This window comes from Zonotrichia albicollis, chromosome 28, assembly GCF_047830755.1.
Source record: "Zonotrichia albicollis isolate bZonAlb1 chromosome 28, bZonAlb1.hap1, whole genome shotgun sequence".
NCBI lineage: Eukaryota > Metazoa > Chordata > Aves > Passeriformes > Passerellidae > Zonotrichia > Zonotrichia albicollis.
The window spans coordinates 4,141,458-4,167,734 of NC_133846.1; the positions used below are offsets into that span (position 1 = coordinate 4,141,458).

Here is a 26,277-nt window from a genome sequence, read left to right on the forward strand (position 1 = left end):
AATTTCTTATAACCAGCCTTTAAACCCCTTTTACAATATAATAACCCAACTAACAATGCTCAATAACAATTATCAATTATTTTACAACAGGTTCTAAGCTATTTTTAACAATCTCAGTGACATTTTCATTTGCATGAAGGTTTTAGGCCTTGATTGGCTCTTACAGCTCTGTCCAGGCCGGCTCCTTTCATGGAGGGGGTGCTGCATTTTGCTTGGGTGTAATTTCTTGTAACCACTCTTTAAACCTCTTTTACAATATAATAACTGAGTTAACAGCACTCAGTAGCAATTATCAATTATTTTACAACAGCTTCTAAGCTATTTTTAACAATCTCAATGACATTTTCATTTGCATGAAGGTTTCAGGCCTTGATTGGCCCTTACAGCTCTGTCCAGGCTGGGGGTGATGCATTTCACTGCGGTGTAATTTCTTATAACCACCCTTTAAACCCCTTTTACAATATAATAACCCAACTAACAGCGCTCAATAACAATGATCAATTATTTTACAACAGGTTCTAAGCTATTTTTAACAATCCCACGACGGCAACAGTGACATTTTCCCCTCAATCCCTTTGCTGGCCGCAGCCAGGGAGGTTTGAGCCGTGCCCGGACAGGATCCTGTTTGCTTTGAGGCTGAAATTGCAGCACTTGGGTTCAGCTCAGCTCCTCCCCGCCGTGTTTATCTTCCCCGTGGCCCTTGGAAACGGCTCCTGCTGCTGCTCTGTGTAAATAATTCATGACCACAATTCATTAGCGCCGCTCATTATCGCCCGTTCTTTATCACAATCCGTTATCACGATTCATTATCGCGATTGCTGCAGCTCGGGATCGCCTTCGGATGTTCTGGGATGATTTTAGGATGAGCAGAGAGAGATTTGTGCCTGGTTTGTTGAGCTCGGGGAGGCTGGAGGTGGGAATGAGCAGCCTGAAGCTGAGGAACCGAGGTGGCCGTAAAAATCAGTGACAGTGGCAGGGGAAGGGACTTGGGTGTCTTCATTGTACCAAAGTGACATTTAATGTGTGTGGAACAGGTGACAGCCATGGAGAGAGGCCCAATGGTACCAAAATGACATTTAATGTGTGGGAGCACATTGGGACAGGCGACAGCCATGAAGAGAGGCCCAGTTGTACCAAAATGACATTTAATGCATGTGGAACATTGCTGGTACCAGTCATAGCCATGAAGAATGGCCCAATTGTCCCGAAGTGACATTTAATGTGTGTGGGACATTGCTGGGACAGGTGACAGCCATGGAGAGAGGCCCAATTTTACCAAAATGACATTTAATGTGTGTGGACAGTGCTGGTACTGGTCACAGCCATGGAGAGTGGCCTAAATGTGCCAAAATCACATTTAATGCATGTGGCATCATGCTGGGACAGGTGACAGCCACAGAGAGTGGCCCAGTTGCACCAAAATGACATTTAATGTGTGTGGAACCGCATTGGTACTGATCACAGACATGGAGAGTGGCCCAATGGTATAGAAATGACATTTAATGTGTGGGGGACAGTGCTGATACTGGTCACATCCACAGAGAGTGGCTCAACTGTACCAAATTCACATTTAATGTGTCTGGGACAGGTGACAGCCATGGGGAGTGGCCCAATTTACTAAAATGACATTTAATGTGTGTGGGACATCACTGGTACTGGTCACAGACATGTAGAGTGGCCTAATGGGTTACCAAAATCACATTTAATGTATGTGGGACCATATTGGGACAGGTGACAGCCACAGAGAGTGGCCCAATGGTACAAAAATGACATTTAATGTATGTGGGACCGTATTGGGACAGGTGACAGCCTTGGAGAGTGGCCCAGGGGTACCAAAATCACATTTAATGTATGTGGGACCATATTGGGACAGGTGACAGCCACAGAGAGTGGCCCAATGGTATAGAAATGACATTTAATGAGTGTAGGACCACACTGGGACAGGTGACAGCCTTGGAGAGTGGCCCAAGGGTACCAAAATCACATTTAATGTATGTGGGACCATATTGGGACAGGTGACAGCCACAGAGAGCGGCCCAATGGTACCAAAATGACATTTAATGTGTGTGGGTCCGTATTGGGACAGGTGACAGCCTTGGAGAGTGGCCCAAGGGTACCAAAATCACATTTAATGAGTGTGGGACCGTACTGGGACAGGTGACAGCCTTGGAGAGTGGCCCAAGGGTACCAAAATCACATTTAATGTATGTGGGACCGTATTGGGACAGGTGACAGCCACAGAGAGTGGCCCAATGGCACCAAAATGACATTTAATGTGTGTGGGACAGGTGAAGGTGGTGGGGAGCAGTTTGGTGCAAGGCTGTGCCCGTGATTTGGGGTTCCACCTTCCCTGAGAAACATCTCTCAAAAAGTCACCCTATAACCTCACCTTGGTGACAAAACCGGCCAGGGGACAGTGCCACCCACCTGGCTCTGTCCTGACAGCCCCGAGGTGCTGCCAGCTCCGTCCTGTGTCACTCTGTGTCACTCTGTGTCACCTCCAAAACCCGCAGACAGGAGTCAGGGTTTAAATCATCGTTTGGGACCCCCCTGCTCTGCCAGAGCTCGCCTGGAGCGGTGGGAAAATCCAGGTTTGGGTGAGTAATCCCGCAGTTATCTCCGTCTGCCATCGATCCAGGGTGTCCTCACCCAGGCCAGAGCCCGGCAAGCGCCTTTGTTTTTGGCTCTTCTGGGAAATAATTGCATTCTTTTAATATCTGCAAAGGAAGGTTTACCGCAGGGAGACCACACGGGGAGGAGGTGGTGCTGAGGGAGCTGGGGAGGCCCTGAGGAGCCTCAGCTGCTGTTTCCTCCCCAGCTCTGGGCTTGGAGAACGTTCTGGTTCCTCCCTGCCGGGCTGAGTGTGCAGGGGGGCAAAGGGGGCTCTGTGGGGAGTGAGGACAGGCTGCACTCGCCCAGGCCTCTCCTCTCGCTGGTTTTGCCCTAAATGCCAGTTTTTCACTGGGTTTTGATGCAGTTTTCCCCTGGGATTTGGTGCAATTTTCCCCTGGAATTTGGTACCGTTTTTCTCTGGGTTTGGGTGAAGTTTTTCCCTGAGTTTGAATGCAGTTTTTCACTGGGTTTGGGTGCATTTTTCCCCTAGGATTTGGTGCAGTTTTCCCTGGAATTTGGTGCAGTTTTCCCCTGGGTTTGGGTGAAGTTTTTCCCTGAGTTTGAATGCAGTTTTTCACTGGGTTTGGGTGCAGTTTTTCACTGGGTTTGGAAGCAGTTTTCCCCTAGGATTTGGTGCATTTTTCCCCTAGGATTTGGTGCAGTTTTCCCTGGAATTTGGTGCAGTTTTCCCCTGGGTTTGGGTGAAGTTTTTCACTGGGTTTGGGTGCAGTTTTCCCCTAGGATTTGGTGCAATTTTCCCCTGGAATTTGGTGCAGTTTTCCCCTGGGTTTGGGTGAAGTTTTTCCCTGAGTTTGAATGCAGTTTTTCACTGGGTTTGGAAGCAGTTTTCCCCTAGGATTTGGTGCATTTTTCCCCTAGGATTTGGTGCAGTTTTCCCTGGATTTTGGTGCAGTTTTCCCCTGGGTTTGGGTGAAGTTTTTCCCTGAGTTTGAATGCAGTTTTTCACTGGGTTTGGGTGCAGTTTTTCACTGGGTTTGGAAGCAGTTTCCCCCTGGGATTTGGTGCATTTTCCCCTAGGATTTGGTGCAATTTTCCTCTGGAATTTGGTGCCGTTTTTCACTGGGTTTGGGTGCAGTTTTCCCTCGGGTTTTTCTGCAGTCCTCCCCTGGGTTGGGGTACAGTTTTTCCCTGGGTTTGGGTGCAATTCTTCCCTGGGATTTGGTAGAGTTCTTCTTTGGGTTTGGGTGCAGTTTTCCCCTGGGATTTGGTGCACTTTTTCCCTGAGATTTGGTGCAATTGTTCCCTGGGTTTGGGTGATTTTTCCCTGGGATTTGGTGCAGTTTTTCCCTGAGATTTGGTCCCGTGTCCTCCTTTGCCCCCTGGATTCCCTCTGCCCCCCTCTCCACACCCCTGTGCCCCCTGGATTCTTTCTACTCCCCCTTTCCACACCCCTGTGCCCCCTTTTATCCCTTGAATTCCCTTTGCCTCCCTCTCCACACCCCCTCCCTCACCCCAATTTTTTTGGGGTGCTCCCCATCTCTCTCCCACCCCTTCCCCGTGGTTTCCCCGTTCCCACCGCTCCCCATGGGGATCCCCCCGCTGCCCCTGGGGGTCTCCCCGCTTCCTCCCACCCCGTTCCCGTCCCGGCCCCGCTCGGGGCGGCCCCGGCAGCCGCCAATGGGCGCGGGGGGGCGCGGCCGCCGGAGCCGCCGCCGCTTTTATCGCTCGGGCCGGGCTCGGAAGCGGCGGAGCCGGAGCCGGGATCGGGATGGAGCGGGCGGCAGGGCCCGGAGCCGGCCCCGGTTCCTCGCTGGCCGAGGGGCTGATCAAATCGCCGCGGCCGCTGATGAAGAAGCAGGCGGTGAAGCGGCACCACCACAAGCACAACCTCAAGCATCGCTACGAGTTCCTGGAAACGCTGGGCAAGGGAACCTACGGGAAGGTGAAGAAAGCTCGGGAGCGCTCCGGGAAGCTGGTAAGGATCACTCTGGGGTGGCATTGTCACCGTGAGGGGTCCCCGAGCATCCTCCGTCCCCGGTGCATCCTCGGCGTCCTCGGTGTATCCCCCCGGGTTCTGTGCGTTCGTCCGTGTGTCCCCCCCGGTTCGGTGCGTCCCTCTCTGTTCCCGGTGTGTCCCCGCCGTGGTTTTCGCCGATCCCCGAGCTGCCCCGGCTTCCCGCAGCCCGGCTCGGCTGCCTCTCCCTCCGGTGCTCTCCCCTTCAATCCGTTCCCGGCGCATCCTCACGGACCCCCGAGCATCCCCCGCTCCCGAGCATTTCGTCCCTGGTGCCTTCCCCAGTGCATCCCCGGTCCGGTTCAGCCCCCGGTGCAGCCCCCGGTGCAGCCCCCGGTGCAGCCCCAGTGTCTCTCCTGTGTCTCCTCCGATGCATCCCCGGTGCCTCCCCGGTGCATTCCTGCCCCGGTGCAGCCCCCGATGCATTCCCGGTGCATTCCCGGCCCAGTGCCTCCCTCTGTTCCTCCCTGGTGCCTCCGCTCCCGTCTCTCCGCAGCCCCGGTGTATCCCCGGTGCAGCCCCCGATGCACTCCCGGTGCATTCCCGGCTCCCGGTGCATTCCCGGTTCCTCCCCCGGTTCCTCCCCGGTGCCGCCGCTCCCGTCTCTCCGCAGCCCCGGCCGGGCCCCGCTCCCCCCGCAGCCTGCGGGAAGCTGCGCCTCTGCCCCGGCCGTGCTTTAGGGGGGTCCCAGCGGGGCCGGGGGCACCCCCGAGGGTCTCGCCCCGCTCCTGCCGGGGGGCTGCGGCTCCTCTCGCCCACTTGACCGCGGCGCCGCTTCCTGGGGGAAGGATCGGGCGGGGACGCGGCCGCCAAAGCAAACAGCGCTCTCAGGCTGAAGGGTTTTCCCCTTCCTCTCACCCTGCGTTTGCCTTTCTCACGGTGTGGGGCACCCAGCGCGCAGCCGGGCTCGCCAAAATCCTGACTCACCCCAGGCCGCGGCGGGAGAGCGGCTCTGGCTCAGCCCGGCTCAGATTTCCTCGGGAAAAAGGAGGTTGAACCCCAAAAACTGAACCCCAAGGGTTGAACCCCCCGGGATCGAACCCCTGGGACTGAACCCCCCAGGACTGAACATTCAGGGTTGAAACTCCCGGGATTGAACCCCAAAAATGGAATCCCCAGGACCGAACATTCAGGATCGAACCCCCGGGAATGAACCCCCCAGGGTTGAATCCCCCGGGATCGACACCCAAAAATGGAACCCCTAGGACTGAACATTCAGGGTTGAACCCCCGGGATCGAACCGCCAGGGTTGAACCCCGGGAATCGGAACCCCTGGAATCGAATCCCCTGGGATTGAACTCCGAGGATTGAACCCCAAAAATTGAATCTCAAAAATGGAACCCCCAGGACTGAACCCCCAGGAGTAAACACACATTGTTGAACCCCCAGGATTAAACACCCAGTGTTGAACCCCCGGGATTGAACTCCCAAGACCGAACCCCAAAAATTGAATCCCCGGGATCGAACATCCAGGGTTGAACCCCTGGGATGGAATCCCCTGGGATGGAATCCCCTGGGATTGAACCCCGGGGATTGAACCCCAAAAATTGAATCTCAAAAATGGAACCCCCAGGATTAAACACACATTGTTGAACCCCCCGGGATCGAACCCCTGGCATTGAATCCCGGGGATTGAACCCCAAAAATTGAACCCCCAGGATTGAATCCCAAAAAAGGAACCCCCAGGATTAAACACCCAGTGTTGAACCCCCGGGATTGAACTCCCAAGACCGAACCCCAAAAATTGAATCCCCGGGATCGAACCTCCAGGGTTGAACCCCTGGGATCGAATCCCCTGGGATTGAACCCCGGGGATTGAACCCCAAAAATTGAATCTCAAAAATGGAACCCCCAGGATTAAACACACATTGTTGAACCCCCCGGGATCGAACCCCTGGGATCGAATCCCCTGGCATTGAATCCCGGGGATTGAACCCCAAAAATTGAACCCCCAGGATTGAATCTCAAAAAAGGAACCCCCAGGATTAAACACCCAGTGTTGAACCCCCGGGATTGAACTCCCAGGACTGAACCCCAAAAATTGAATCCCCGGGATCGAACCTCCAGGGTTGAACCCCTGGGATCGAATCCCCTGGGATTGAACCCCGGGGATTGAACCCCAAAAATTGAATCTCAAAAATGGAACCCCCAGGATTAAACACACATTGTTGAACCCCCCGGGATCGAACCCCTGGGATCGAATCCCCTGGCATTGAATCCCGGGGATTGAACCCCAAAAATTGAACCCCCAGGATTGAATCTCAAAAAAGGAACCCCCAGGATTAAACACCCAGTGTTGAACCCCCGGGATTGAACTCCCAGGACTGAACCCCAAAAATTGAATCCCCGGGATCGAACCTCCAGGGTTGAACCCCTGGGATCGAATCCCCTGGGATTGAACTCCGAGGATTGAACCCCAAAAACTGAATCCCCCAGGACTGAATCCCCCAGGGTTGAACCCTCAGGGCTGAACCCCTTGGGATTGAATCCCCGGGACTGAACCCCAAAAACTGAACCTCAAAAATGGAACCCCAAAAACTGAACCTCAAAAATGGAACCCCCAAGACTGAACCCCCCAGGAAGCCCCGGTGCTGCTCTGTCCTGTGGGAATCTGCAAGGATTCCACCTCGGGCGTCAATCCCCAGCCTCGAAGGGTGCGAGGGACCCCAAAAACCCTGAGAGCCCGTCCTGAGCAGAGGGAGGATGAGCTGCGAGTGGCAGGACTGGCCCTGCCAGGGGAAAAGCCGCGAATCCTCCACTTTCCTTGATGAAATGATGATCTTGATAAAACCCGCTCCGAAAGCAGCTCTGCCCATCCGAGCCGCTGCTGTGCTGCATAATCAGGGCCTGGAAATGCAACTTCCACCCGCAGAGCTGCAGGGATCCCTCCTTCCTTCCCTCGGCATGGGCGAGCAAATTCTCCTTTCCCTTCCCTGCCCGCACCTGCAGCTCGGGAATCTCCGTTCCCTGCCTCAATATTCCCTGCAAACCCCTCGGGATCGCTCTGTTTTCATGCAAATCCAACCCACGGGCCACAAAAATCTAATTTTCTGCTCAGCAGCCCCTCCCCGGCCTGCTGGTTTGGAGGAGCAGGAGGCTCCAAACCGCAAATTCTCTCCTCTCCCCACAAATTCCTCCAGCGTTTCCGAGCCGCCTTCATCCATCCGCAGCTTTATCCCGAGCCTCGTTGTTGTTCTGCTCCTTCCCCGAGTGGTTTTCACTTCCCAAAATGTGAAAATTGGGGCTGAAAAGCTGGAGCTGAGGATTTTTTGGATTTTTTGCCTCTGACAGAGGCGCTGGGTGTTGATCCAGCTCCTTTTTAGCCCCTGCGTTTCTCGTTGCTCTCTGAATTTTCAGCAGGCGGGTTTGCTCGGAAGGTGACAGGAAATTCCAGGCTCCTGCAGCTGGAGGATGTTTCGGGACTTCCATGAATTATTTGTCGGGGAAAAATCTCTTTTTTCCCTGTTAGGAATCCTTTATCTGAGGTGATGCTCCTGCTCAGCGCCTTTCCCAGTCCTTACAAACATCCCTGCGATATCAGCTGGGGAGGGAATTGCTGCTTGGTTTTCCTCCCCCTTTTTTTCCCCTTCCCTTTTTCCCCCTTCTCTTTTTTTTCTCCTTCCCTTCCTCCTTTTTTTGTACTTTCCCCTTTTTTTGTACCTCCCCCTTGTTTTCTTTACTTTCTCTTTTTTTGTACTTTCCCCTTTTTCTTTTACTTTCCCCTGTTTTGTTTTTACTTTCCCCCTTTTTTATTTTCTCAATTTTTTTACTTTCCCCCTTTTATTTTTACTTCCCCCCATTTTCTTTTACTTTCCCCTTTTTCTTTTCCTTTCCCCCTTTTTTACTTTCCCTTTTTTTACTTTCCCCTTTTTTCTTTCCCTTTTTTCTTTCCCTTTTTTCCCCCTTCCCTTTATTTTTCCCCCTTCCCTTTATTTTTCCCCCTTCCCTTTTTATTTTTCCCCTTCCCTTTTTATTTTTCTCCTTTCCCCTTTATTTCCCTTTTCCCTTTTTATTTTTCCCCCTTCCCCTTTTATTTTCCCCCTTCTCCTTTTATTTTTCCCCTTCCCTTTTTATTTTTCCCCTTTCTCCTTTATTTCCCCTTTCCCCTTTTATTTTTCCCCCTTCCCTTTATATTTTTATTTTTCCCTTTTTATTTTTATTCCTCCCTTTTTTCCATCCTTCCCTTTCCATTTTCCCCTTCCCTTTTTATTTTTCTCCTTTCCCCTTTATTTCCCTTTTCCCTTTTTATTTTCCCCCTTCCCTTTTTATTTTTCCCCCTTCCCTTTTTATTTTTCCCCCTTCCCTTTTTATTTTTCCCCCTTCCCTTTATATTTTTATTTTTCTCTTCCCTTTTTATTTTTCCCTTTTCTCCTTTATTTCCCTTTTCCCTTTTTATTTTTTCCCCTTCCCTTTTTATTTTTTCCCCTTTCCCCTTTATTTCCCCCTTCCCTTTTTATTTTCCCTTTTCTCCTTTATTTCCCCTTTCCCTTTTTATTTTTCCCTTTTTATTTTTATTCCTCCCTTTTTCCCATCCTTCCCTTTCTATTTTCCCCTTTCCTTTATATTTTTATTTTTCCCTTCCCTTTTTATTTTTATTCCTCCCTTTTTTCCATCCTTCCCTTCCCTTTTTCCCTTCCCTTTCCCCGCCTGTTCTCACCCTCGGGGCTCTTTTTTCCCTCCCATCCCTTTTTATTTTTCCCATCCCTGGCCCTCAGCCGGGCCAAACACGCTCGGGGACCTCCCATGGGACCCTCGCGGTGTCCCCAAGGCCCCTCGGGGCCGGGACAGCAGCCCCTGGAATATTCCAGAACCTCCTTTGATCCCAACCCTGCTCCCTCCCAGACCGGATTCAAATCCCGATTCAAATCCCGATTCAAATCCCAATTTAAATCCCAATTTAAATCCCAATTTCCCCGAGCAATCCGGAACAACTTCTGAAGCGCTGCCTGGGGGTTGTGTTCATGAATCTTTCAGCAGCTGCTGAAAATACCCGTTCTGCCCCCAAAAATTAAAATTAAAATCCTTTTTTTTTTTTGGCTTCCCGAGCTCCAGGGGCATTTCTGGGCTGTCTCCCCTGTCCCCAGCTCCAGGGTGGCTTTTTCTGCTCCCAAAACCCCTTTGGGAAGGGAAAATTTGGGAACAAATCCCTGCTTGGGGGAGTTGGGGCAGCTCCGGCTGCGCCTGGGGGTCCCAATTTTGGGATAACGGTGGATCCAGCCTGGGGCATCTCCATCTTTTTTATGGATTGTGGGATTTCTCCGAGAGTTTTGGGGGTGTGAGAGGCTGGGGCAGCAAGGAAATGCCCCAAAATGGTCTAAAAGGCTCTGAAATTGTCCAAAATGGTCCAAAAATGCCCCTGAATTTTTGGCTGCTGGGCAGGCTGTCAGGCTTTGCATGAGGGAGCAAGGAACTGCTCCAAAATGCCACAAAATGCTCTAAAAATGCTCAAAAATGCTCCAAAATGCCCCAAAATTTTGGCTGCTGGGTTGGGTGTCAGGCTTTGCAGGAGGGAGCAAAGAAATGTTCCAAAATGCCCCCAAAATGCCCCAAAATTTGAGCTGCAGTGAAAATACTCCAAAATGCTCTAAAAATGCTCTAAAATGCCCCAAAATGCCCCAAAATTTTGGCTGCTGGGTTGGGTGTGAGGCTTTGCAGGAGGGAGCAAGGAAATCCTCTAAAAGAGCTCTAAAAATGCTCTAAAAATGCTCTAAAAATGCCCCAAAATGCTCCAAGATGCCCCAAAATTTTGGCTGCTGGGCTGGGTGTGAGGCTTTGCAGGAGGGAGCAAGGAAATGCTCTAAAAGAGCTCTAAAAAATGCTCTAAAATGCCCCAAAATGCTCCAAAACGCCCCAAAATTTTGGCTGCTGGGGAAAACGCTCCAAAATACTCCAAAATGCCCCAAAATTCTCCGAAATGCCCCAGAATTTTGGCTGTGGGCGGGGCGTCAGGCTTTGCATGAGGCAGCAAGGAAATGCTCTAAAAATGCTCTAAAAATGCTCAAAAATGCTCTAAAATGCCCCAAAATTTTGGCTGCTGGGTTGGGTGTCAGGCTTTGCAGGAGGGAGCAAGGAAATGCTCTAAAAGAGCTCTAAAAATGCTCTAAAATGCCCCAAAATGCTCCAAAATGCCCCAAAATTTTGGCTGTGGGCAGGGTGTCGGGCTTTGCAGGAGGGAGTAAGGAAATGCTCTAAAAGAGCTCTAAAAATGCTCTAAAAATGCTCTAAAATGCCCCAAAATGCTCCAAAACGCCCCAAAATTTTGGCTGCTGGGGAAAATGCTCCAAAATACTCCAAAATGCCCCAAAATGCTCCGAAACGCCCCAGAATTTTGGCTGTGGGCAGGGTGCCAGGGTTTGCAGGAGGGAGCAAGGAAATACTCTAAAAATGCTCTAAAAATGCTCAAAAATGCCCTAAAACGCCCCAAAATTTTGGCTGCTGGGTTGGGTGTCAGGCTTTGCAGGAGGGAGCAAGGAAATGCCCCAAAATGCCCCCAAAATGCCCCAAAATTTGGGCTGCAGGGAAAATACTCCAAAATACTCCAAAATGCTCTAAAAATGCTCCAAAATACTCCAAAATGCCATAAAATTTTGGCTGCTGGGTTGGGTGTCAGGCTTTGCAGGAGGGAGCAAGGAAATGCTCTAAAAATGCTCTAAAAATTCTCCAAAATGCCCCAAAATGCTCCAAAACGCCCCAAAATTTTGGCTGCTGGGCTCTGGGTGTGAGGCTTTGGAGGAGGCAGCAAGGAAATGCTCCTAAAATGCTCTAAAAATGCTCCAAAATGCCCCAAAATTTAGGCTGCAGGGAAAATGCCCCAAAATGCTCCAAAACGCCCCAAAATTTTGGCTGCTGGGTTGGGTGTCAGGCTTTGCAGGAGGCAGCAAGGAAATGCTCCAAACTGCTCCAAACTACTCCAAAATGCTCCAAAATGCTCTAAAATGCCCCAAAATTTGGGTTGCAGGGAAAATACTCCAAAATGGCCCAAAATGCCCCAAAATTTTGGCTGCTGGGTTGGGTGTCAGGCTTTGCAGGAGGCAGCAAGGAAATGCCCCAAAATGCCCCCAAAATGCCCCAAAATTTGGGCTGCAAGGAAAATACTCCAAAATACTCCAAAATGCTCTAAAATGCTCTAAAATGCCCCAAAATGCTCCAAAATTTTGGCTGCTGGGTTGGGTGTCAGGCTTTGCAGGAGGGAGCAAGGAAATGCTCTAAAATGCCCCAAAATGCTCCAAAACGCCCCAAAATTTTGGCTGCTGGGGAAAACGCTCCAAAATACTCCAAAATGCCCCAAAATGCTCCAAAATTTCGGCTGTGGGCGGAGCGCCGGGGTTTGCAGGAGGCAGCGGGGATTGGGGACGTCGGTGGCTGCAGGAAGGACCTGCAGGGCTCAGGGCACTGGGGCAGAAATGAAAATCTCGTTAAAATTTAACCCACAAAGCAAAGGTCGGGGGAAAAAAACACCTGGCTGGGTTTCCCAGAAGCGTTAAACAATTCCAGAATTGCCCGAAAAAGAAACCCGGGCTGGGGTTGTTGGACTTGGGCCGGGCAGAGTCCGCTGGATCGGCGTGGTGGATCCTGCCCTGGTTGGGGCCAGAAAAATGGGGTTTGGGGCAAGAAAAATGGGGTTTGGGGGCAGAAAAATGGGGTTTGGGGCAATAAAATGGGGTTTGGGGGCAGAAAAATGGGGTTTGGGGCAAGAAAAATGGGGTTTGGGGCCAGAAAAATGGGGTTTGGGGTCACAAAAATGGGGTTTGGGGCAAGGAAAATGGGGTTTGGGGCCAGAAAAATGGGGTTTGGGGCCAGAAAAATGGGGTTTGGGGCAAGAAAAATGGGGTTTGGGGCAGAAAAGTGGGGTTTGGGGCAATAAAAATGGGGGTTAGGGCAATAAAAATGGGGTTTCGGGCCACAAAAATGGGATTGGGGGCAATAAAAATGGGATTTGGGGCCAGAAAAATGGGGTTTGGGGCCAGAAAAATGGGGTTTGGGCGCAGAAAAATGGGATTTGGGGTGAGAAAAATGGGATTTGGGGTCACAAAAAAATGAGACTTAGGGCCAAAAGAAATGGGTTTTGGGGCGAGAAAAACGGGGTTTGGGGCAAAAAAATGGGGTTTGGGGGCCAGAAAAATGGGATTTGGGACTACAAGAATGGGATTTGGAGGTACGGAAATGGGGTTTGATTTGGGGCAATAAAAATGGGGTTTGGGGCAATAAAAATGGGGTTTGGGACAAGAAAAATGAGATTTAGGGCCAGAAAAATGGGGTTTGGGGTGAGAAAAATGGGGTTTGGGGGCACAAAAATGGGATTTAGGGCACAAAAATGGTGTTTGGGGGGGCAGAAAAGTGGGATTTAGGGCCACAAAAGTGGGGTTTGGGGGCAATAAAAGTGGGGTTTGGGGCAATAAAAATGGGGTTTGGGGCCAGAAAAATGGGGTTTGGGGCCAGAAAAATGGGGTTTAGGGCCAGAAAAATGGGGTTTGGGGTGAGAAAAATGGGGTTTGGGGCAATAAAAATGGGGGTTGGGGCAAGGAAAATGGGGTTTGGGGCAAGAAAAAATGGGGTTTGGGGGCAGAAAAATGGGGTTTGGGGCAATAAAAATGGGGGTTGGGGCCAGAAAAATGGGGTTTGGGGTCTCAGAAATGGGGTTTGGGGCAAGAAAAATGGGGTTTGGGGCCAGAAAAAGTGGGGTTTGAGGCTACAAAAATGGGATTTGGGGCCACAAAAAAATGAGACTTGGGGGCCAAAAGAAATGGGTTTTGGGGCGAGAAAAATGAGATTTGGGGCCACAGCAGTGGGGTTTGGGGTCACAGAAATGGGGTTTGGGGCCAGACAAATGGGATTTGGGACTACAAGAATGGGATTTGGAGGTACAGAAATGGGGTTTGATTTGGGGTCACAAAAATGGGATTTAGGGCAGAAAAATGGGATTTGGGGCTACAAGAATGGGACTTGGGGCTACAGGAATGGGGTTTGGGGCCACTAAAATGAGTTTTGGGGCTACAAAAATGGAGTTTGGGGCCAGAAAAAGTGGGGTTTGAGGCTACAAAAATGGGATTTGGGGCCACAAAAAATGAGACTTGGGGCCAAAAGAAATGTCTTTTGGGGCGAGAAAAATGGGGTTTGGGGCCACAACAATGAGTTTTGGGACCACTAAAAAGAGTTTTGGGGCTACAGAAATGGGGCTTGGGGCCAGATAAATGGGATTTGGGACTAGAAAAAATGGGGCTTGGAGCCATAAGAACGGGATTTGGGGCTACAAAAATGAGATTTGGGTCCACAAAAATGGGATTTAGGGCGAAAAAAGGGATTTCGGGTGCCCACCTGAGCCCGCTTTCGGAGCCAGCTGCCTTGTTCAGCGCCTCGATGGCGGGGCCGAGCATCCCTCCCGCCCCTCGGGGGCTCCGGGCCCCTCTCCCGTTGCTGGGAGATGCACGGGATTAATTAAAACTGTTCCGCATTCTTGTCTGGGAGGGGAAAAAAAAGAAAAAAAAAAGGGAAAAAAAAAAAAAAAGAATAAAAAAAAAAAATGAAAAGGTTCTGCTGGATTCAGTTGTAAATTCAGCCCTGGGAGCGCTTTGTGTGCCCGCAGCCCCTTTGAAAGGGGATTAGAGGGCGGCTGTTCTATTCTTCTCAATTTTTCTCCTCCCTTTTCAATCTCCTCCTCGTGGAGGAAAAGTTGGAATTGCAAAGGAAAAACTGGAAAATTCCGGGTCTCCCACCCCCTTCCTGCTTTATCACCCAAACTTTCTCTTGCTCGTAGAAATAAAGTGGTTTAGAGGCTAAAAAAAAAAAAGCGAGGTGTGGGGTTTTATTGCTTTTCCTGACGTCAGGAATTGGCCGCTGGGTTTGTTTTGGTTGTTTTGGTTGTTTGTTGTTGTTGTTGTTGGGGTTGTTGTTGTCATCTCCCGAGTTCTGCGTGCATTCCTGAGGCAGGACACGATCGAAAGCTCAAAAATCGGGACAAGGGATGTGTGAGCTGAGGGAGGAGGATCGGGGAGCCCCAAAAATCCAGGATGTGATTGCTGATAAAGGAATCTTGGGGAGCCCCCAAAAATCAGGGCTGTGCTGCCTGATAGGGGTCAGGGAACCCCAAAAATCAGAACCAGGTCTGCCTGATGGAGGAGGCTCAGGGAGCCCCAAAAATCAGGGTTGTGTTACCTGATGGAGGAATCTTGGGGAGCCCCAAAAATCAGGGTTGTGTTACCTGATAGAGGAATCTTGAGGAGCCCCAAAAATCATGTCTGGGCTATCTGGGAGGAGGCTAAAAGAGCCCCAAAAATCAGGGTTGTGCTTCCTGATAAAGGAATCTTGGGGAGCCCCAAAAATCGGGGCTGTGCTGCCTGATAGGGGTCAGGGAACCCCAAAAATCAGAACCAGGTCTGCCTGATGGAGGAGGCTCAGGGAGCCCCAAAAATCAGGGTTGTGTTACCTGATAGAGGAATCTTGGGGAGCCCCAAAAATCAGAGCTGTGCTTCCTGACAGAGATCAGGGAACCCCAAAAATCAGGAGCAGATCTACCTGATAGAGGAATTTTGGGGAGCCCCAAAATCAGGGCTCTGTTACCTGATGGAGGAGGCTCAGGGAGCCCCAAAAATCAGGGTTGTGTTACCTGATGGAGGAATCTTGGGGAGCCCCAAAAATCATATCTGGGCTATCTGGGAGGAGGCTCCAAAAATCAGGGCTATGTTACCTGATAAAGAACACTCAGGGAGCCCCCAAAATCGGGGCTGTGCTGCCTGATAGGGGTCAGGGAACCCCAAAAATCAGAACCAGGTCTGCCTGATCAAGGAGGCTCAGGGAGCCCCAAAAATCAGGGTTGTGTTACCTGATAGAGGAATCTTGGGGAGCCCCAAAAGTCAGGGCTGGGCTACTTAGGAGGAGTCTTGGAGAGCCCCCAAAAATCAGAACCACGGCTGCCTGATGGAGGAGAATCAGGGAGCCCTAAAAATCACATCTGGGCTACCTGGGAGGAGGCTAAAAGAGCCCCAAAAATCAGGGTTGTGTTACCTGATGGAGGAATCTTGGGGAGCCCCAAAAATCATATCTGGGCTACCCGGAAGGAGGCTCAGGGAGCCTCCAAAAATCAGGGCTATGTTACCTGATGAAGAACACTCAGGGAGCCCCCAAAATCGGGGCTGTGCTGCCTGATAGGGGTCAGGGAACCCCAAAAATCAGGGTTGTGTTACCTGATGGAGAAGGTTCAGGGAGCCCCAAAAATCATATCTGGGCTACCTGGGAGGAGGCTCCAAAAATCAGGGCTGTTACCTGATGAAGGACACTCAGGGAGCCCCGAAAATCGGGGCTGTGCTGCCTGATAGGGGTCAGGGAACCCCAAAAATCAGAACCAGGTCTGCCTGATGGAGGAGGCTCAGGGAGCCCCAAAATCAGGGCTGTGCTTCCTGATAGGGGAATCTTGGGGAGCGCCAAAAGTCAGGGCTGGGCTACTTAGGAGGAGTCTTGGAGAGCCCCCAAAATCAGGAGCAGATCTGCCTGATGGAGGAGTCCTGGGCAGCCCCAAAAATCATATTTGAGCTACCCAGGAGAAGGCTCAGAGAGCCCCAAAAATCAGGGTTGTGTTACCTGATGGAGGAATCTTGGGGAGCCCCAAAAATCATATCTGGGCTACTTAAGAGGAGTCTTGGAGAGCCCCCAAAAATCAGGACCACGTCTGCCTGATGGAGGAGAATGAGGGTGCCCTAAAAATCACATTTGGACTACCTGGGAGGAGGCTAAAAGAGCCCTAAAAATCAGGGTTGTATTACCTGATGGAGAAGGTTCAGGGAGCCCCAAAAATCATATCTGGGCTACCTGGGAGGAGGCTCCAAAAATCAGGGCTGTTACCTGATGAAAAACACTCAGGGAGCCCCCAAAATCGGGGCTGTGCTGCCTGATAGGGGTCAGGGAACCCCAAAAATCAGAACCAGGTCTGCCTGATGGAGGAGGCTCAGGGAGCCCCAAAAATCAGGGTTGTGTTACCTGATGGAGAAGGTTCAGGGAGCCCCAAAAATCATATCTGGGCTACCTGGGAGGAGGCTAAAAGAGCCCCAAAAATCAGGGTTGTGTTACCTGATAGAGGAATCTTGGGGAGCCCCAAAAATCATATCTGGGCTACCTGGGAGGAGGCTCCAAAAATCAGGGCTGTTACCTGATGAAAAACACTCAGGGAGTCCCGAAAATTGGGGCTGTGCTGACTGATAGGGGTCAGGGAACCCCAAAAATCAGGGTTGTTTTACATGATGGAGGAATCTTGGGGATCCCCCAAAAATCAGGACCACGGCTGCCTGATGGAGGAGAATCAGGGAGCCCTAAAAATCACATCTGGACTACCTGGGAGGAGGCTAAAAGAGCCCCAAAAATCAGGGCTGGGCTAACTGGGAGGAGGCTCAGGGAGCCCCAAAATTCAGGGCAGGTCTGCCTGATGGAGGAGCCTCGTGCCCCCAAACCCGAGGAGCTGTCCCAGGTGTCCCTCAGGGGCAGCCTCCCCCTCATTTTCAGCATCAGGATTTGGGAAGAACAAATGGATAAATTTCGCTTTTCTGGGCGCCGTTTCCATGGAGCTGGGGATGTTTGTGAGCCCTTCCCAGAACAGGGGAGGGAGGAATTCCCTTCCTTGGGGATCTCACAGCCCTCTCCCGCACAGGTGGCCATCAAATCCATCCGGAAGGACAAAATCAAGGATGAGCAGGACCTGGTCCACATCCGCAGGGAGATTGAGATCATGTCCTCGCTCAACCACCCCCACATCATCGCTGTGCACGAAGGTGAGCCCTCCTCTCCCTTCCCTTTTCCGTGATCCGAGCATCTGGAACGGCCTGGGTACCCCCGGGGGGCTCTTGGGGTGGGTTTGGCCTGGTTTGGCTCGGTTTGGATGGGTTTAGCTCAGTTTGATTGGGTTTGGCTCAGTTTGGGTGGGTTTGGCTCAGTTTGGGTGGGTTTAGCTCGGTTTGGGTGGGTTTGGCTCAGTTTTGGGTGGGTTTAGCTCGGTTTGGGTGGGTTTAGCTCAGTTTGGATGAGTTTGGCTCGGTTTGGGTGGGTTTAGCTCGGTTTGGGTGGGTTTGGCTCAGTTTGAATGGGTTTAGCTCAGTTTGGATGGGTTTAGCTCGGTTTGGATGGGTTTGGCTCGGTTTGGGTGGGTTTAGCTCAGTTTGGGTGGGTTTAGCTCGGTTTGGGTGGGTTTAGCTCAGTTTGGGTGGGTTTGGCTCAGTGTGGGTGGGTTTGGCTCGGTTTGGATGGGTTTATCTCAGTTTGGGTGGGTTTAGCTCAGTTTGGGTGGGTTTGGCTCGGTTTGGGTGGATTTAGCTCATCTCAGGTGAGTTTAGCTCATCTTGGGTGGGTTTGGCTCAGTTTGGATGGGTTTAGCTCAGTTTGGGTGGGTTTAGCTCAGTTTGGATGGGTTTGGCTCAGTTTGGGTGGGTTTAGCCCAGTTTGGGTGGGTTTAGCTCAGTTTGGGTGGGTTTGGCTCGGTTTGGGTGGGTTTGGCTCGGTTTGGATGGGTTTAGCTCCGTTTGGGTGGGTTTGGCTCAGTTTGGGTGGGTTTGGCTCGGTTTGGGTGGGTTTAGCTCAGTTTGGATGGGTTTGGCTCAGTTTTGGGTGGGTTTGGCTCAGTTTGGGTGGGTTTGGCTCGGTTTGGGTGGGTTTGGCTCGGTTTGGATGGGTTTGGCTCAGTTTGGGTGGGTTTGGATCAGTTTGGATGGGTTTGGCTCAGTTTGGGTGGGTTTGGCTCGGTTTGGGTGGGTTTAGCTCGGTTTGGGCGGGTTTAGCTCGGTTTGGGTGGGTTTGGCTCAGTTTGGGTGGGTTTAGCTCAGTTTGGGTGGGTTTGGCTCGGTTTGGGTGGGTTTGGCTCGGTTTGGGTGGGTTTAGCTCGGTTTGGGTGGGTTTAGCTGATTTTGGGTGGGTTTGGCTCGGTTTGGGTGGGTTTGGCTCGGTTTGGGTGGGTTTGGCTCAGTTTGGATGGATTTAGCTCATCTTGGGTGGGTTTAGCTGAGTTTGGGTGGGTTTGGCTCAGTTTGGGTGGGTTTGGCTCGGTTTGGGTGGGTTTGGCTCGGTTTGGGTGGGTTTAGCTCGGTTTGGGTGGGTTTAGCTGATTTTGGGTGGGTTTGGCTCGGTTTGGGTGGGTTTAGCTCAGTTTGGGTGGGTTTGGCTCAGTTTGGGTGGGTTTGGCTCATCTTGGGTGGGTTTAGCTCATCTTGGGTGGGTTTAGCTGAGTTTGGGTGGGTTTAGCTCAGTTTGGGTGGGTTTGGCTCAGTTTGGATGGGTTTGGCTCAGTTTGGGTGGGTTTATCTCAGTTTGGGTGGGTTTAGCTCGGTTTGGATGGGTTTGGCTCAGTTTGGGTGGGTTTAGCTCGGTTTGGGTGGGTTGAGCTCGGTTTGGGTGGGTTTAGCTCAGTTTGGGTGGGTTTGGCTCGGTTTGGGTGGGTTTAGCTCAGTTTGGGTGGGTTTGGCTCAGTTTGGGTGGGTTTGGCTCAGTTTGGGTGGGTTTGGCTCAGTTTGGGTGGATTTGGCTCATCTTGGGTGGGTTTAGCTCAGTTTGGATGGGTTTGGCTCAGTTTGGGTGGATTTGGCTCATCTTGGGTGGGTTTAGCTCAGTTTGGGTGAGTTTGGCTCAGTTTGGGTGGGTTTGGCTCAGTTTGGGTGGGTTTGGCTCGGTTTGGGTGGGTTTGGCTCAGTTTGGGTGGGTTTGGCTCGGTTTGGGTGGGTTTGGCTCGGTTTGGGTGGGTTTGGCTCGGTTTGGATGGGTTTGGCTCGGTTTGGGTGGGTTTAGCTCAGTTTGGGTGGGTTTGGCTCGGTTTGGGTGGGTTTATCTCAGTTTTGGGTGGGTTTGGCTCAGTTTGGGTGGGTTTGGCTCAGTTTGGGTGGGTTTATCTCAGTTTTGGGTGGGTTTGGCTCAGTTTGGGTGGGTTTAGCTGAGTTTGGGTGGATTTATCTCAGTTTGGGTGGGTTTATCTCAGTTTGGGTGGGTTTAGCTCAGTTTTGGGTGGGTTTGGCTCAGTTTTGGGTGGGTTTAGCTGAGTTTGGGTGGGTTTGGCTCAGTTTGGATGGGTTTGGCTCGGTTTGGATGGGTTTGGCTCAGTTTGGGTGGGTTTGGCTCATCTTGGGTGGGTTTAGCCCAGTTTGGGTGGGTTTGGCTGAGTTTGGGTGGGTTTGGCTCAGTTTGGGTGGGTTTATCTCAGTTTGGGTGGGTTTGGCTCAGTTTGGGTGGGTTAATCTCAGTTTGGGTGGGTTTGGCTCAGTTTTGGGTGGGTTTAGCTCAGTTTGGGTGGGTTTGGCTCAGTTTGGGTGGGTTTGACTCAGTTTGGGTGGGTTTGGCTCGGTTTGGGTGGGTTTGGCTCGGTTTGGGTGGGTTTGGCTCAGTTTGGGTGGGTTTAGCTGAGTTTGGGTGGGTTTGGCTCAGTTTGGGTGGGTTTAGCTCGGTTTGGGTGGGTTTGGCTCAGTTTGGGTGGGTTTGGCTCAGTTTGGGTGGGTTTGGCTCGGTTTGGGTGGGTTTGGCTGAGTTTGGGTGGGTTTGGCTCAGTTTGGGTGGGTTTGGCTCGGTTTGGGTGGGTTTAGCTCAGAGTGGGTGGGTTTGGCTCAGTTTGGGTGGGTTTAGCTCGGTTTGGGTGGGTTTAGCTGATTTTGGGTGGGTTTAGCTGAGTTTGGGTGGGTTTGGCTCAGTTTGGGTGGGTTTGGCTCAGTTTGGATGGGTTTATCTCAGTTTGGGTGGGTTTGGCTCAGTTTGGATGGGTTTAGCTCAGTTTGGGTGGGTTTAGCTCAGTTTGGGTGGGTTTGGCTCAGTTTGGATGGGTTTATCTCAGTTTGGGTGGGTTTGGCTCGGTTTGGATGGGTTTGGCTCGGTTTGGATGGGTTTGGCTCGGTTTGGGTGGGTTTGGCTCGGTTTGGATGGGTTTAGCTCAGTTTGGGTGGGTTTGGCTCGGTTTGGGTGGGTTTAGCTCAGTTTGGATGGGTTTGGCTCGGTTTGGGTGGGTTTGGCTCGGTTTGGATGGGTTTGGCTCGGTTTGGATGGATTTAGCTCATCTTGGGTGGGTTTGGCTCAGTTTGGATGGGTTTGGCTGAGTTTGGGTGGGTTTGGCTCGGTTTGGGTGGGTTTAGCTCAGTTTGGATGGATTTAGCTCAGTTTTGGGTGGGTTTAGCTCATCTTGGGTGGGTTTGGCTCAGTTTGGATGGGTTTGGCTCAGTTTGGGTGGGTTTAGCTCAGTTTGGGTGGGTTTAGCTCGGTTTGGGTGGGTTTAGCTCAGTTTGGGTGGGTTTGGCTCAGTTTGGGTGGGTTTGGCTCAGTTTGGGTGGGTTTAGCTCAGTTTTGGGTGGGTTTGGCTCAGTTTTGGGTGGGTTTAGCTCAGTTTGGGTGGGTTTAGCCCAGTTTGGGTGGGTTTATCTCAGTTTGGATGGTTTTAGCTCAGTTTTGGGTGGGTTTGGCTCAGTTTGGGTGGGTTTGGCTCGGTTTGGGTGGGTTTAGCTGAGTTTGGATGGGTTTGGCTCAGTTTGGGTGGGTTTTGCTCGGTTTGGATGGATTTAGCTTGGTTTGGGTGGGTTTAGCTCAGTTTGGGTGGGTTTGGCTCAGTTTGGGTGGGTTTGGCTCGGTTTGGGTGGGTTTGGCTCAGTTTGGGTGGGTTTGGCTCGGTTTGGGTGGGTTTAGCTCGGTTTGGGTGGGTTTGGTTCAGTTTGGGTGGGTTTGGCTCGGTTTGGGTGTGTTTGGCTCAGTTTAGCTGAGTTTGGATGGGTTAAGCTCAGTTTGGGTGGGTTTAGCTCGGTTTGGGTGGGTTTGGCTCAGTTTGGGTGGGTTTAGCTCAGTTTGGGTGGGTTTAGCTGAGTTTGGATGGGTTAAGCTCAGTTTGGGTGGGTTTAGCTCAGTTTGGGTGGGTTTGGCTCAGTTTGGATGGGTTTGGCTCAGTTTTGGGTGGGTTTGGCTCGGTTTGGGTGGGTTTATCTCAGTTTTGAGCGGGTTTAGCTCAGTTTTGGGTGGGTTTAGCTCAGTTTGGATGGATTTAGCTCAGTTTTGGGTGGGTTTAGCTCAGTTTGGGTGGGTTCAGCCCAGCCCTCTCCTCCCTTCCAGGACCTGGCCCCGTTCCTGGCCGCTCCCAGGCAATGCAGATGTTCCTGGGCTGTGTTTTTGGTTTTTCTCCAGTGAGGGGGAAATACCTGAACCAGAAATCGCCCTTCCTGTCCCATCCCCTCCTTCCCACACAGGGAATCCAGCGGAAAATGTGGATTTTGGACACTCAGCCCCTGCTCCTTGCACAGCCCCAGGGTCAATTCCAAAATCCACATTTAACCCCTGATCTCTGCTCACAAATATGGATTTTGGTGGATTCCAAAATCCATATTTAACCCCTGATCTCTGCTCACAAATGTGGATTTTGGAAACTCAGCCCCTGCTCCCTGCTCAGCCTCCCTCCAGAGGCCCAGGGTGGCTCCCAAAATCCACATTTAACCCCTGATCCCTGCTCGCAAATGTGGATTTTGGTGGTTTCCAAAATCCACTTTTAACCCCTGATCCCTGCTCACAAATGTGGATTTTTGGAGCCCCCAAAACCCACATTTAACCCCTGATCTCTGCTCACAAATGTGGATTTTTGGAGCCCCCAAAACCCACATTTAACCCCTGATCTCTGCTCACAAATGTGGGTTTTGGGGGCTCCAAAAATCCACATTTAACCCCTGATGCCTGCTCACAAATGTGGATTTTGGTGGATTCCAAAATCCACTTTTAACCCCTGATCTCTGCTCACAAATGTGGATTTTGGACACTCAGCCCCTGCTCCCGGCTCAGCCTCCCTCCAGAGGCCCAGGGTGGCTCCCAAAATCCACATTTAACCCCTGATCTCTGCTCACAAATGTGGATTTTGGACATTCAGGCTCCCTCTCCCTGTGGAATTTGGTGCATTCCAAAATCCATATTTAACCCCTGATCCCTGCTCACAAATGTTGGTTTTGGGGGCTCCAAAAATCCATATTTAACCCCTGATCCCTGGTCACAAATGTTGGTTTTGGGGGCTCCAAAAATCCATATTTAACCCCTGATCCCTGGTCACAAATGTGGATTTTGGTGGATTCCAAAATCCACATTTAACCCCTGATCCCTGGTCACAAATGTGGATTTTGGTGGATTCCAAAATCCACATTTAACCCCTGATCCCTGCTCACAAATGTGGATTTTTGGAGCCCCCAAAACCCACATTTAACCCCTGATCTCTGCTCACAAATATGGAATTTGGTTGATTCCAAAATCCACATTTAACCCCTGATCTCTGCTCACAAATGTGGGTTTTGAGGGCTCCAAAAATCCACATTTAACCCCTGATGCCTGCTCACAAATGTGGATTTTTGGAGCCCCCAAAACCCACATTTAACCCCTGATCTCTGCTCACAAATATGGAATTTGGTGGATTCCAAAATCCACATTTAACCCCTGATCTCTGCTCACAAATGTGGAATTTGGTGCATTCCAAAATCCATATTTAACCCCTGATCTCTGCTCACAAATGTGGATTTTGGACATTCAGCCCCTGCTCCCTGTGGATTTTGGTGAATTCCTAAATCCACTTTTAACCCCTGATCTCTGCTCACAAATATGGAATTTGGGGGATTCCAAAATCCATATTTAACCCCTGATCTCTGCTCACAAATGTGGATTTTGGACATTCAGGCCCCCTCTCCCTGTGGATTTTGGTGAATTCCTAAATCCACATTTAACCCCTGATCCCAGTTCGCAAATGAGGATTTTTGGGTCAGTGCAGGGAGGCTGAGCAGGGGCTGAGTGTGGCTCATCCCGGAGATTTTGGCATCTCCCTGGATGTGCTCTGAGCCTGAGGCAGGGTTTAATTTAATTTAATCTCCTCATTGCCTCCCCTGGAGCGCTGGAAAACCAAACCACAGCTGCTGGGAGAGTTCCTGCTGCTGCCGGGCTCGGCTTTATGGCCAGGGCTGGGCTTTGGGGGAATTGAACCAGAACCAGACTCAGCCTAAACCCTCAGCTGGGTCAGGCTGTGCGCGGGGGCGTGAACGGCCCTGGATCCGGCTATCTGGTGAGGGGCGAAGGCCAGGGCCCCTGTGCATCAGAAAACAGCCCCCCTCGGCAGCTTTTGGCCTCGGGCTGAGCTGGGGGATAGCTCGGAGCAGCGCGGTGAGAGACGAATTAGGAGGCGACCACTTGCTGGGGGTAAACTGTCGGTTTATTACAGAAGAACCAACAAGGAGGGGAAACACCCAGCAAATGGCCCCGAACAAGGGGCAGGAGAGGGTTTTAAGGGAAAAGGGGGAAGAAGGCAGGGAAACCCGGCTATCCAATAGAAATACATATTTGGAGGTACGAAACATAACTGATATACCAAAGTAACCAAATGTTATAAATCATAGGAGGGGCTCCGGGGCTACAGCCAACCATACCTCCCAGAGAAAAGAAAATTCTCGAAACCTGGGAGGAGAAAAGGAGTGATTGACTGAGCCCAAGGAGGAAACAACTTTCACTTTATAAGAGAAACCAAGGGAGGAGCAGTTTCATTTCCATAGCAACATAACTGGCAGGGTAGCAGCAGGAAGTAATACAGAAAATGGGGGGAGCAAACTAACGAACTTAAGAACACACCACAGCAAGGCTGAGCAGATCCTTGTGCTGAGCCTTTCCTGGGGCTGGCTCTGCTCCTGCTGCCGGCGCTTGTGAGGGATCCAGGGCCCTTTTGTGCTGCAAACAAAGGCGAGCAGGGCTGGCAGCTCCTCCGTGCGCTGTTTGCAGGGCTGACTCACAGGAATTCAAAACCACCGAGCTCTGCCTGGCTGCAAACAGGAAAAAAAAAAACATAAAAAAAAAAAAAAAGTCGCTCCTGGCTCTGGCAGAGCCTTTTTTGGGAGAGATGGGAGCAGACAGGAAGGTCACGGCTGGGCTGGTGTTGTCACCTTCCCTTGGCGGGGTTCCAGCAAAGACAGCACGGCTGAGTCACCTCTGGGGACACAGCCGGTGGTGGCACAGACCCTCGGTGGTGGCAGAGCCTCAGTGGTGGCAGAGCTGCTGTAGTGGCAGAGCCTTTGTGATTGCAAAATCCTGGTGGTGGCACAGCCTTTATGATGGTAGAGCCTTTATGGCGACACCGTCTCGGTGGTGGCAGAGCTGCTGGTGACACAGCCTTGGTGGTGGTGGAGCCTCGGTGGTGGCACAGCCATGGTGGTGGCAGAGCCTCAGTGGTGACACAGCCTTGGTGGTGGCAGAGTTGCTGATAGCACAGCCTCAGTGGTGGCACAGTTGGTGGTGGTAGAGCCTTTCTGGTGGCACAGCTGGTGTTGGCACAGCCTTGGTGGTGGCACAGAACCTCTGTGGTGGCAGATACTCAGTGATGGCAGAGCCTCAGTCGTGAAACAGCCTCAATGGTGGCACAGCTGGTGGTGACAGAGCCTTTGTAGTGGGCACAGCCTCGGTGGTGGCACAGCCTCGGTGGTGGCAGAGTCCTGGTGGTAGCACAGCAAGTGATGGCACAGCCTCAGCGGTGGCAGAGCTGCTGTGCTAGCACATCTGGTGGTGGCACAGCCATGGTGGTGGCAGAGCCTCAGTGGTGACACAGCCTTGGTGGTGGCAGAGTTGCTGATAGCACAGCCTCAGTGGTGGCACAGCTGATAGTGGCAGAGCCTTTATGGTGGCACAGAACCTCTGTGGTGGCAGAACCTTTGTGGTGGCACAGCCTTGGTAATGGCAGAGCCTCAGTGGTGACACAACCTCAGTGGTGGCAGAGTTGCTGATAGCACAGCCTCAGTGGTGGCACAGCTTCAGTGGTGGCAGAGCTGGTGGTGACAGAGCCTTTGTGGTGGCCACAACCTCGGTGGTGGCACAGCTGGTGGTGGCACAGAACCTCAGTGGTGGCACAGCCTCAGTGGTGGCACAGCCTCGGTGGTGGCACAACTCTGTGGGGGCACAGAACCTCAGTGGTGGCACAGCCTCAGTGGTGGCACAGCCTCGGTGGTGGCACAGCCTCGGTGGTGGCACAGCTGCTGGCCCAGCAGCCCTGGTGGCATTGGTGGCTGTGGGTGGGTGACAGCTCTGGTGCCCCCCTGATATCTCCAGGTCCCCGTTTAACCCAAGACTGAGGGCAGGGATTGGCGTTAGCGTCAACCAAAGCTCCACCTGCTCATTAACAGAATCTCCTAACGAGCTTTGAGGGTCCCTTTTAACCCTTTCCTGCCCCCCGCAGTGTTTGAGAACAGCGCCAAGATCGTCATCGTGATGGAATACGCCAGCAAGGGCGACCTGTACGAGTACATCAGCGAGAGGCAGCGGCTCTCGGAGCAGGAGGCGCGGCACTTCTTCCGCCAGGTCGTGTCCGCCGTCTACTACTGCCACAAGGTGGGTGACACGGGGACACCAATGCCACAGGGTGGGTGGCACTGATGCCACAGGATGGGTGGCACCAATGCCACGGGGTGGGTGGCACCGGTGCCACAGGATGGGTGGCACCAATGCCACGGGGTGGGTGGCACCGGTGCCACAGTGTGGGTGGCACTGCCCAGCCCAGGGCTTCCCAGGGGAAGAGTGGCTGGATGGGCTCCTGAGCCCTCCTCCCGATGGATTCCAGGCTGGGTGGGCTCCTGAACCTTCCTCCTGATGGTTTTTTGGTGGGATGGACTCCTGGCTTCTTCTCGCTATGGTTTCCTGACTGGATAGGCTCCTGAGCCCTCCTCCCGATGGATTCCAGGCTGGATGGTCTCCTGGGCGCTCCT

At 51.9% G+C, this 26,277-nt stretch overlaps 1 protein-coding gene across 1 annotated transcript in view; it reads left to right on the plus strand.

The window, feature by feature from the left end:
* Positions 1-4,261: 4,261 nt before the first annotated feature.
* The window catches only part of NUAK2 (NUAK family kinase 2), a 28,813-nt gene continuing 6,797 nt past the window's right edge, over positions 4,262-26,277 (plus strand). The window contains 3 exon segments of the mRNA XM_074528078.1: positions 4,262-4,549; positions 17,223-17,343; positions 25,752-25,903. Of these exon segments, the coding sequence (XP_074384179.1) occupies positions 4,343-4,549; positions 17,223-17,343; positions 25,752-25,903 (480 nt within the window). The 5' untranslated portion in view covers positions 4,262-4,342.